The 12,685-nt window shown below is 39.3% G+C and overlaps 1 protein-coding gene across 5 annotated transcripts; it reads right to left on the reverse strand.

Annotated features, from left to right (window-relative positions):
- Positions 1–329: 329 nt before the first annotated feature.
- LOC107815121 (caffeoylshikimate esterase) lies at positions 330–4,908 on the reverse strand. Of its 5 annotated transcripts, none has more exons than XM_016640637.2 (8): positions 4,502–4,744; positions 4,294–4,384; positions 4,042–4,074; positions 1,975–2,121; positions 1,552–1,682; positions 1,273–1,410; positions 1,052–1,150; positions 330–929 (listed from the first exon to the last, which is right to left on the reverse strand). In XM_016640637.2, the coding sequence occupies exons 1-8, from the start codon at positions 4,520–4,522 to the stop codon at positions 534–536; spliced, it is 1,056 nt and encodes a 351-aa protein (XP_016496123.2). In that variant the 5' UTR covers positions 4,523–4,744; the 3' UTR covers positions 330–533. The 5 variants fall into 5 exon arrangements, with proteins under 5 accessions (XP_016496123.2, XP_075093980.1, XP_075093981.1 ...); XM_075237879.1 differs by having other exon boundaries at positions 4,188–4,384; XM_075237880.1 differs by having other exon boundaries at positions 4,182–4,384.
- Between the last annotated feature and the right edge of the window lie 7,777 nt (positions 4,909–12,685).

The raw sequence follows: 12,685 nt of genomic DNA on the forward strand, positions 1-12,685 counted from the left end.
AAACCGATGCAAGCAGAAGTGTTTGCTGCTAGTGAATGCCTCTTTTTTCTCTTTTATAAATTTCAGGCCTCTTACGATGCTTATAAACATTATACACTGGGTATGCAATGTTAGTTTAGTGTATAACCACTGTATAATATGTTTATAATAAATGTGTATATATTATAGGCTGACTATACACTTGTTATACACCGAGTATATACCAGAAATAGGAAGAAATTAGAAGAAAAAAAGAAGAAGGCAGCTGATAGTGTAAAACTTCCTTAAATTGCAGTAGGCTAAAGCTAACTCTTTGTAAACGAAAGGGAAAGGAAGATACAGAAAAGGAATAAGAGTACCAAGTATAATTAACCTTCATTGAGCAAGTTGGTTAAAACATTAGGAGATCAAGAATAACTCAAGATTTTGCATCATACAATTTCTGGAAAACCTGTTATTTTCCATATCCCTCACAAATAATAGTAGCATTTATGTTACCATAACGTGAATGAACAAATCAAAGAGATCCAACCCATACCTATCAACCAAGTCTTCTACATTGCAGAGTGATGATGCATCCGACGCCCTTTCCACCCACACAGATAATTCGCTTGTGGACGTGTTCTCTGTGGTTTTTGTCCATTTGTTATTGCAGGTGACGATATTGTGTTCATCTCAAATGGAGTAGATGTAGCTCGACAAACTGATTTCTCGACCAAAGTAGCATTATCATTATTCTCTCCATTTCGCTTGTCAAGCCACGAGATGATATCTGAAAATACGATATCAATGTTGTCTTCAGGCTCACCATATGTCAAGCCATGCCACATTCCTGGATAGAGTTTTATGGTCTTGTCCTTACTACTCGATTGCTCATACAACGCCTTACTTACTTCTGGATCAGTTACTATGTCTGCTTCCCCATGTAACACTAAAAATGGTAGAGTGACCTGTCAAAACAAGGAAATGAATTTCAACTTTTGTACTGTAACTACACTTTTAGTTTTCATTTTTATCAGAATGACTCAAATATAGTTTACATGAATAAAGTGAAGCGTGAGGTAATAGTTACCTCATGCAAACTTTCTTCGAGGTGCATGCTAGTTCTTAGCATTTCCAAAGCTGTCTTTAGTCTTGGCTTTTCCTGATATATTAACTTGTTTCCGCGTACCTATTCTTGCAAAATGACAAGAAATGGACATAAGTTTTGATCAAGGACAAGAAATGAACATCATATATAATTAATACTTGTAAGCTACCAATGCCACATATTAACTTGATAATAAACCTCACCTCTTCCCTTCTAACAGGGTCCTTGAAGGCCGAATCAATGACATCCTTTGTGGGGACTATCTTCCATCTTGGTATGACATCCTCCACTTTAGTTAGTAAGCTTATAACCATTGGATGTGGCTTCACCTTCTCAGATATCTGGTGAATTTTTGCAATGTAAATTAGCAACACCATAACCGGTTCATTTTCCTTTTGACTTCTAAAAGGTCCGTCGCTACTAAATGCAAGCACTAAAGATACAGTACTTGTGCTAGACAAAAAGTCTTAATTGGCCCCTACCTTACACATAGGTGCAACCAGAAGAGCACCATGCCAAAAGGAAGGATCCTTCTTGTGTATTAAAAGAGCCACGCCCCCTCCCATCGACTCCCCATACAAAAACCTTGTTTTCTCTCTGTACTCCTCCCGCGCTGATGTCCAAGATAATAAGTCTTTTAGTAAAGAGGATAACAAGAGCAGAGAAGCTCTTTAACAATTATAACCATACATATCATGTTGAAAAATATTCGACTTAAATGAAGAAAAATGAATAGTCTTGAAGTGTTTTAAAGAGGATCACATGGAAGAACTCCAAAAAATTTACCAAGAGAAAGGAAAAAGGAAGAAAATGTTATTCTAAAGATGTTCTTTTCCGCATTAACATATCAGAGACAGATGATTTGTCACTGTGACAGCTTGTGAGGCATGTATTTGGTATCTTACCACAAACGGACTTGAAAAAGTCACTGCAGTCATTGACAATGTTGTCAAACCTTTTGATATAACAGCGGGAACCCATTGACCGTCCATGGCCTTCATAATCTATTCCAAACACCGCGTATCCATGATTCGCAAGCTTTGTCCCAACGCCTAGCCATAATAGTACAATATCTATGTCAGTTTGGATCTACAACATGAGTTTTCACAGTTCTACTGTGCACAAGCAAAAGCGCCAATATATTGGCTATCGGCATGGCATAGATAGCAATGGCATGAGATTTTCCTCATATTACAATTAACAAAAAAATTTCCTCAGAGAGTTAGTTGAACCACTCAAAACCAGACATTGAGCAATGTCAAACACTGTAAATTCACAATAGTATTCAGTTATGTGTATGTGGTAAATCACAAATGAGGTAGTTCCTATCTACCGCCCACCATTCTTTTTGAAAAACAGAAATAGAAGTGAAAACCAAATGTTTGATGCCACATTGTTTGTCAACAGAAAAAACTTGGTAGAGGTTAGACCAGCAGCTCACGTGCCCTGGTCCAAGTATTGCAAAACCAGAAGCTTTTCTCACTGGAAGTCAAGTTGAACAGGTCAAGCAAATATATTTAGTTTTTTATCATTTACTTATTCTTTTGAACAGTCAAAGTCTTAAGTTAGATGATTTTTTGATGATTTCAGATGTATTCTATCATAGATCCTACTATTAAAACCTATGTTATGTTCTAGAATTTTATTATTTGTTTGACTATCTGAATTCCAAGTGTCCCACAAGTTTTGGTGCGTGAAGCAATCTCTCTGTTGAGATCCCAACTTATTTGCTAACCTAATCAACCAATCAAACTACCAAGATTGGACTTCTAAATTTAATGGTTTCTCAATAGTCAGCCAATCTATCAACAAGCCTTTATTTATCCTTATTTTAACCAGACAAAACAATTAATTTCCAAGATAGGTGTTAGTTATCCAACTACCAAGAAGGGAAAGGAAACAGACCAATCAGTCTGCAGGCAACAATAAAAGGATGTTATTTAAGGGTGAGAATTGCTGATTTTCAACAAATCTATAATACCTTGAGTCTGAGTGGAATAATAGTGCTAGATGAGTTCTCACTGTGATATCATCAATTTGAGGCCCATTCTTTATTGCATCTTTAACTACTAGCTCCTTGCATTTGCACTACTTTATATCACCAATAATTGTGCCCTCAAAAGAGATAATCTTGTATATGATATACCACACCTAAGAGCCGAGACATGATTTGAAACTTATGGGTTCAGGATTCTAGTTCAAGTTATCGGGTTCTAAATTAATAATTTATGCATATTCAGTGAATTTCTTAAGACAAATATAGGATTTGTCAAAGCTCCTGGGTTTGACCGAACCCGTAGCCGAAGGGCTAGCCCTGCCCCTGACCACACCCATATGACCATAATGCCAAGATATAGTCAAACAATAACTACGCCTCAATCCCAAGCGCAATTGAGGTGGGCCATATGGATCCTTATAGTCCCAAGCGCAGTTGAGGTTGGCCTCGGTGTCGTTCTATCTAAGATCATCTTAATCAGAATATGATATAAAATTAAAATAAAATAATTTAACTTACTAGAAGTTCTCTATAAAAATGTGAATGATGAGATATGGGCACCAACAGTTTGTGAGTATATAAAAAGAAAAGATTAAGAAAAGAATGATAAGATAGGAGGTACTCCATAAATTTCACAGGTATGGTAGGTCACCTGTGAAGTCAAAACAATAACAAGTGTAGCAGGAAATGGACCATATCTTACTGTACTAAAATAGAAAATGGACCCCAAAAATATAAAAAAAGTGGGTACCTTTTGTACTGTTACCCTATGGCAAAACTCAATAGGGAAGTAAAAAAGAGGTAAAAGTAAAACCATATCTTGAATGAGACTATTCAGAGAGGCACGGGAGGTGGGAGGAAAGACGTAATGACATGCATTAATTGGCACTTTTCATACATTTAAAAAACGACTTCTATTTCTATAGAAAATTGGCCATGAAAGTGAAAACAGATTAAATGAGGAAACATTTATTACCTCTCATGAATCCACTGCACTCCATGCCATAGCCTGCAACATCGTTTACCAATTATTAGATCAATTTTCAACCTAAGGAACAAAGGCAGCCCGGTGCACTTTGAGAAAAGATCGGACCACAAGAATATATTATACGCAACCTTAACCTGCATTTCTGCCGGAGGCTGTTTTCACGGCTTGAACCACTGAACTCATTGTCACGTGGCCGCATAAAGAAAAAAAAGTGAAAAGATAGGTGAAAGAGAAACAGACCATGGCAAAGGAAAACAAGGGCCTTTGGAGAAGAAAAGGGCAACCATCTACAAGTAAAAAGCTGAACACCTCTTGAATTCCTTATATATTCCTAATGCCAATGATATAAAGCCGTAATCTTTATTAGAGGTGGCGATATATTTGATTAAGAGAAACCCCATATAGAAAAGTTAAGAAAAAAATATGCATGCTATTGAGAAAAACCCACCTCGTGATATTCAACACCCATCGTCTATTCAAGAAAAAAGACCAAACCCCAACTCAGAAAATGTGACTCAGCATTCAAGTGACATAATTTGGTAAGTGACAGATCTGTGTATAATGGTGCAGCTTATGTAGTTGTAGATGCAGAGGAAAAAAAGGGAAAGGAACAAACAGAGAAGAAGGAGGGATCAAAGCGATTCTTGATATGATAAAAGCTGGAGTATAATCAAAAGCAAGAGGGCATAAAGTATACCTGAGAAGTTGGAATATATACAGAGAGGGATAGGATGAGGTGAGTGAAATGATTAAACTTTTGATTTTTTTGATAGTATTTGGTTTGGTTGATAAAGGGAAGCTTACAAATTTGTGAGGTAACGTGGGTGACTGGTTAAGCCCATCCTTTTGCTCTTTCCCATAATTTTAGATTTTGATCACCACTGAAATATTAGGAAATAAAATACTGAATACACATAGGAAAAAAAAAATCTAAATTGCATTTGGAGTTTGGACCCAATCAATTAATAGAATACATATGTATTGATATAAAGTTTTATCATATAATCACATATTCACGTGTATTCTTACTTAATTTGTAACTCTTATTAGTGTAAATTGTTTGTTTTTGTACAAACACTTTGTAAGCATATGTATTTTTTCAAGTATAGTGTAGATAGTATTATTTTTTTGTTTAACAATTTGATATTCATCATTCAGTGATCCGACTAATATGATTTGCGCACAATAGACTTATAAGGTTGTAAAACGCTCTAACCCAAACACAGAGGCGGACCCAGGATTTTTATGTAATGGTGGCAATGTATTCTGCTCAACCAGTGCCTCCTAAAAGCTTTTAGTGTTTAGAGGTGCCAAGTGCTTTTAATTAACATATTTCAAGATATATACATTTACATATACAAGATTTCTACCGAAACTTACGGAATCCGGTGACACCTCGTCATTTTAAATCATGGATCCGCCTCTGCCCAAACTTACTCCGTTCCCACAACTTAAACCTAAACTCATTAGTTAAGGAGAGAGATATTTCAACCATCCAACCATAAGTCAACTATTTATTGACATGCTTCACTGTTCTTTTCATTTCAACTTAGGTAACACTATTTTTGTTTTTGGTCTCTCCCAAAAAAGGTCACCTTTTATATGTAGAAATAATCTCTCATTAAAAATTCTCATTATGTCCTTAACAAAATGATTATAGCCGCAGAAATATTTAAGAATTGTTTTAGATTATAAGTTACAAAAGAGTTCATTTTTTTATTAAATTTAGTATTAAGTCAAACGGACCATAAATTAAGATGGAGTAAATAGTAGAAGGACTTTCTTGGCTTCCTCTAGCGAGGAGTTCATACTTGGAGAAAGGCCACTATTATGGTGTAGGAGTTTAGGCCATGGCCCTAATCAAATTTTAAAAAGTGAAAATATAATAAAGGGAGACATAATACCTAACCTTTCCAAAAATAACTTGTGAGTTGAGCTATTCAACTTTAGGCGGTGTGCAGCTTACAAAAATTACATTGTATCCAAGCAGTAACTTGAGTAGTTAGAAACATATATATTAAATAAATCCATGGGTATCATGCAAAAATAAATGTGCAATGAAATTAACCCCAAAAAATGTAATGACACTTCAAATTTTTTTATTTTTTTTGTAAGTAAATTCTTTTAATACTTTATGAATTGAATGTATAGGATGCATATTTCTTTCGTTCTTTTTTTGGTTAGAGTTCTTGGAAATAATAGGGGGTCCTCTTAGATTGACATTAATGAGGTGACGACTTTCAATTGGGGAAGTTTACACCCATTCCTATCACAAATATATAGTAGATCTGATCTCAAGACTGTTGCGAATCCGTCCATGTTCCTCCAATTTCTCTTTCCCATCTTTATCGCGAATCCCAACGTTTATTTTTTTGATTTTATCTATTCATTGCCCATTCTTTTGCTTATCCATTTAATATGCCACATCAACTAATTTAGCCATTTTCTCCGTCCTTCACCGGCCACCCTTGGAAAATAATACGGCCTAGGAAAAATATTTATTCACACTTAGGGTGTGCATCAAATTCGAAAAATCGAATTTCGAATCGGACCAAATTAATTATGTATTTCAGTATCAATTTTTTGATTCGATTCGATATGATCCTCGGTACTGAGGTTTCGATATTTTGATATACCGAAATACCGAATTATTTAAGTATTACCGTGCTTCCTAATCCTACCCTGCCCAGAACAATGGTGAAATTAAGGAGCTCATTTTGTTAGCTTTAGATCAAATTCAATGAGAAGGTAAATGCCAGAATGAGAAAAGTTGCAGAAAGTAAGACTCAAAGTGAATTCCATTACCATATGTTCTAGCTTTTGTTTGGACAGAAATGCTGTGTATATGAACATTATCCGGTATCAGACATCATATGTTCTAGCTTTTGTTTCAACAGAAAAATAAACAAGAGGGGTAGGCAGTAGAAGAGAAAGGGTTTAAAGAGAAGTGGAGTATTTCCATTGGCTAGTTTCACCCGCTTGTTACCAGTTCAGATACAAGAGTTGGAACTCGGTAAAAGCTCATGGTAAAATTACCATTAATACATGCTTTAAATCTGCCTAACTGACAGTATTACGAGAGAGAAATGTGAAAAGCTAGTAAGACTGCTGTAACTAGTAATTACAGCCACTGCTTGTCACGTTAGATAGGGATGGTGCAATACCGAAATCGTACCGAATCAAAGAATAAAATATCGAACCGTATTGAACTACTTTGGTACGGTATTTAGTATGCATAATTGATATACTGAATACTAAAGTAGCGAACCGTAATTCATAAATACCGTACCGAAGTGTCCATAAAATTTGATAATTAATCAAGGTTAGAAAAATAATCCATCTTTTTTTTTGTTTTTTGTTTTACGTTGTTGTGATAACTGCACTCCATTGGATTCCACCACTACTCTCAACAAGCCTGAAGTGATTTTCTATATGAATTTGCAACCCAATTTCTTTACATCATAACTAATGCAAGAAAAAAGAAATACCTATAATCTTGAAAATCTCGCTTGAACCACAAAAGAAGTTGAAGTTACTATCCATTTTCTAAATCTTCCTGATATTATGGTAAAGTAACTAAAGTCCAAATGTGCTCGACAGAAATAAAAACAAAATGTCTAAATTTAGAAACCAGGGGATGCCTAAAAATAGATAAAAAAGTGCTAAAAGAAGAATAACCCAACAACATAGCGCAGAGTTTGTTTACGGACTATAGTATATATAGAACTGTTAATGTTTTGGTATTGTAATTGTTTACCCTAAAAAACGGATAACAATTAAATTTATAGATAGTTTTAAGGATACTCGGATTAATTCAATACAAATGATGAAATGCGTTAGATTAAACAGATAAAAGACGTAATAAATTGTCAAACCAATTAAGAGGAGTGATCCCGGACTTAGTAATAACTCAATGAATCCCGAGCTCAAGTTATTGATGAACTGATGAACAAAAGTAAGAATTTTGAATAATAAAGAAAAAAAAGAATATATTGCCTTGATATGTGTATTACAGTATGTCTAATGAATAATCAGACTGCCCTTTATATAGTAGGAGAATTTTATCCTAAGTGCAATTCCACAAAAGGTAAAAATCTTTCGTTTCACTAATCACCGATTTTCTGCCGATACGTACCGAGATTCATACCATGATATCCGGATGGTCACGGATATCACGACCTTTTGTTGGTCATGCTCGATTATCTGGTAATGCTCTCCGAGATTTTTGGGATTCGAACCAATCCTGGGGGTCGTGGCCCCGATATTCCCTAGGGCAGACGTTTTGCCCGGACCCCGGCTCGAGGGGCTCCTTGCCTCGATTCTAGTCCCTTACAATCACGTCTCTTCCTCCGTTTACTTCGTCGAAAACCGAGGCGTCCCATGGGCTCGATTTTACTCGTACACAGATAGTCCACTCGTTTCTCGGAGAGTAAGTTTACAGAAACAACGAGAAACGATATGTGCACTTCGATTCCTTCTTCAATACGCCGTGACAGAAACGACAAAGAATCTGAAACGTCTCGTCAGTCGTGTCATTTTGACTTTAAACGCGTATCAGCCATCGGCATGTCATCCCCTGATGTGAAACGACGTGAAGCCTCTATAAATACTCCTCTCTTTCGTTCACTTTTTACCTTTGGATTAAGCTTCTACCTTCGAGTCTTCAGGATATCACTGCCCTTCTTCATACTCTAATATTTTTACCTCCGTTCTTCAAGATTCCTCAATAAATTGCAAGCTTCTACTTATTTTCTATCCAAACCAGCGCACTTAACTTTCACAGTAAAGCTTTTACCTTTCATCTCCCAACCTTTCTTCATATTTTTCAAACTTTTTCCAGATATCAATGGCTAAAACTTTCAAAACTATTCCCCAAAATTTGCTTCTTCTTCTTCACAGCCGACCGCCGAAGTCGAGAAGACCACTCCCGATGTGGTCGTCCTCTAGAGCTACCGATGAACCGCCTCCCGAGCCTCCTTTGAAAATGTTTGTCCCCGAGGGTTCTCGATCGCGGATGATTTTAAGATCGAAAAGCCCTCGTCGGTGCAGGCCCGGTGTGAGGGGGTATCTAGGAACATATGCTCCATCACTGAAGAAGTCCTTCCTGCAGTTTGAAAGGATTGTGGTTGGGTGGATAAGGACATAGTAATTCCTGGGCTTGAGGACGACATTACTACTCATGTGGAGGGGTATCTGAGTGTTTACACTTATCTCTTCACATTGGGCCCGGTGGACCCAGTTATTCTGGACTTCTATAAGAGGTATGAAGTATGCCTCGGTCAGATCCACCAGTCATTATGGAGGATCGTAATCCTCCTTCGATACTTCGTGAACAAAATCGACTCATGTCTGTTCACCGTCGATCATCTACTCCGTCTGTACAATCTATGAATCTTTCGAGGGGGATTGATAAAGCTCGTACACCGGGCTAGCAAAGTCCCATTCTCAAGCATCGATGAGGACCGGGATTGGAGCACGCAGGGACACTTTGTCCGGGTGAGGACCGCAGACTTGATCCCTGCCGAGTTTAGGCCATTCCCCGAGAAGTGGAATGTATCACGTAATCATAACTTTCCCTTAAATGTCGATTTTACATTCATCTCCTTTCTCCTCACCAGTTTTTGCGGTGGTGTAGTTGTTGCTCGAGTCCTAAACGCCATTCCTCAGCTCAAGTAGTGGATCGAGGGCATTTGTTCGCAGATGCCTTATTCTGAGCGCACATGGCGCGAACTCTCGAAGGGTCGTTGGGAGGTCCGTTCTCACGGTAAGATCTATTTCCCAAATAAGTAACATTAGGCCTCTTCTTCAACACCATATTCTCATTCACTCTTTTTTCTTTTCGCAAGCTTGCCTAAGACCATTGAGCTTAGGCCTTTAGAAGGGGACGAGGACCTGTCCGTTGATCCCTCCGCTTCGGGGCAGCTCGGGGTCGTAGCAGGAGAGAAGACAAAAAGGAAGGATCTGAGTTCCCCGATCTCAGAGAAGAAGAAACCAAGAAGTAGGTTGGCCCGTAAGCCAAAGGAGAGTTCTAGCTCTCGAGCACCCGACTCGGACTCATTTTTCTGGCTCAGGAACGAGCCCGAGGAAGGTGATATTTATATGTCCTATGAGCCGACCTTCCCCGAAGAGGGGGTGACAGCCGAGGGGGAAACAACGGGGGCTGATTCCCCTCAGGTTCGGGAAACCAATGTAGAGATGAGGGCTGAAGCCTCTCAAGATACTAACTCTTGTCTGCTCGGTGTCATAGATATTCCAGGGTTGCCTTCATTCACCGAATCCATGTTTGACGAAACCTGAGCGGTGAAGGAGGGATCCAATGAAGGGGCCATGGAGAGGACGATCCCCTTTGTTCTTTTTTCGAAAGTGTGGATTCGACCACTCTGGAAGACTTCTGCAGGTTGGGTGACTTGGAGGTGCTGAGGAAAGACCCATCTTTATAGGTCGGTGGGCTGAACTCGAGCCGCAAATTAATCAACCAGTTACCCGCCCCGAGCATGGATCTTGTCCGTAAGAGGTCAATAATTATCACCGTCCTGGAGGATGCCCGGGTTCTTTCTACTCCAGTTAGAGTGGCGAGCTACCTCTGGTGCCTGGTAACCGAAGAAGACCAGGCGAAAATAGACGAGGTGGATGTGTCGTGCTTGTTCAACGAAGCGCTGAACCGGGTAAGGCATCATTATGTTCTTCCATCTTCTAACTTAGTTTTTGGTATTTCTCACGTATTCTCTCTTTTATCTTTTTGCAGGACTTGGCACTCCATCACGAAAGTTTTCTCCGGTACCGGGCTGAGGTTAATCAACTCGAGGTTGAGGCTAGGGAGCTCGCCAAGAAGAATAACACGTATAAACTTCTCAACGAGCAACACGAAGAGGCTGTCAAGAGTCTCCGGGCCGAGCTGGATGCGACTCAGAAGGAGTATGCCGACCTGGTGGAACAGGTAAAGATTTTCGAAGTTAGCGATGACGACTTAGCCATGGAGACTAACGATCAAACCTCGTATCTCCAGCAGAAAGTTGATCGGATTGACCATATCGACTAACTCTAAGCTGAAATGAATGAGGTCCAGGCCTTGGCCAATATCTGGAAGGAAAAATAGACCGATTGGCTTCAGAGAAGGATATCGCCTGGGAGCAGCTGGCATCAGTAGAGGTCTAACTCCGAGTGGCGAAAGAGAAGGCCGATATAAGGGCTCGAAGAATCGAAGACCTCCAAGATCAATTGGGCTTGGCCATTGCTGAACGGGATGCCCTTGGCAAGGAGCTCGAAATAGTAAGGTCCGAGTCGGAAATATCCAGGGCCGAAAGCCGATGCTAAAGAGATGGTGGCCCAGTACAGGGCCGATGTTGAGGCAGTCGAGGCCCGCCTGAAAGTTATTGTTGAGTACGTGAAGCAGTTGTCTCGAAGGGAGACCCTCGAGGAGATCTATGCCCAAGGTTTTAATTTGTCGGCCGGGATCGAATATGCTCGAGGCTCGAGGTAGAGGCCAAGAAGTTGGTTGAACCCGAGGGTGAAGAAGGCTTTGAGGGCTCCAGCGAACTCGAAGATTGAGAAGACCCTGACGGCTCTAGTGACGAGGCGGGTTCCGGTGGAGATCATGCATAGGTGCCTTAGAAAGTTTTGCCTTTGTTTTTGCATTTTGTACATTTATTTTGTCGAGGCCATTTTTATCGGTCTGTGTAAAGACATTTTGGAATGTATATATAAGGTTTTTTCCCTTTTGGCAATTTTCAAGTCTAATTACTTTTGGCATATCTTTTTACAATTGCAAAGATTTCAAATGCCTTAGCACGGAGTAAAATGTAGTAATAAGTTGTTGTTCGTAGATCTAAACAAGACTTGTTCTCGATGTAAGTTTTGTTTGAAACTTGTTGGGGATCGGTATGACCAGAAGCTTTTTCCTAAAGTGTTTGTTTAAATGTTCCTAGACCATAATTTTTCCGTGGGTAACCTTTGAATCGGTTTGGAATTTTGAAGGCCTTATGTTCTAATTACGAGCTTTGGACGTCTCCGAGCCATTTTTTTTAGGGGTGGCCGTAGCCTTCTAAGTTCAGGAACTGTCTAATATGCTCTAAACCTCTGGGCTTTGATAGCCCGAGCCGTCCGAATTTGTCTTGAACGACTGTCCCCGAGTGAGGATGGTCGTAGCCTTTTAAGTTCAGGCACTACCTAATAGGCTCTATACCACCGGGCTTTGATAGCCCGAGCCATCCGAATTTTCCTAGGACGACAGTCCCCGAGTGGGGGTGGTCATAGGCTTTTAAGTTCAGGCACTGCCTAATAGGCTTACTACCTCCGGGATTTGATAGCCCGAGCCATCCGAATTTGTCTTGGATGACAATTACCGAGTGGGGGTAATCTTAACGGATCCGGATAGAGGCGTCCCTTGGGCTTGATATCCTTAAGGAACAAAATATAATAGTCTTAAGGGAAAAAAATATGTATCTGCAAGGTAGAAACTTTCTTTCATTCATGTGCATAATATACAAGATCGTAAGTGTGTACAAGCTTCGTGTTATGGCTTAGGTGGTCTATGCGGGCACGATTCATTTGACCGTTTGGCCCTTACAATAAATCCTATCTACCGAGCCAAGACCGTTTAAGCACAAAGTTCCCTTCCTTGCTAAAAATCATA

The sequence above is a fragment of the Nicotiana tabacum genome, chromosome 19 (assembly GCF_000715075.1).
Source record: "Nicotiana tabacum cultivar K326 chromosome 19, ASM71507v2, whole genome shotgun sequence".
NCBI classification, from domain to species: Eukaryota; Viridiplantae; Streptophyta; class Magnoliopsida; order Solanales; family Solanaceae; genus Nicotiana; species Nicotiana tabacum.

Bases quoted from the DNA above. Each gene is read 5' to 3' on its own strand.
- LOC107815121 (XM_016640637.2), bottom strand. From the start codon at position 4,522: ATGGGTGTTGAATATCACGAG. The intron at 4,385-4,501 runs GTGGGTTTTTCT...CATTGGCATTAG, and splicing joins TGGGTGTTGAATATCACGAG to GAATATATAAGGAATTCAAG. The intron at 4,075-4,293 runs GTCTGTTTCTCT...ACGATGTTGCAG, and splicing joins CCTTGTTTTCCTTTGCCATG to GCTATGGCATGGAGTGCAGT.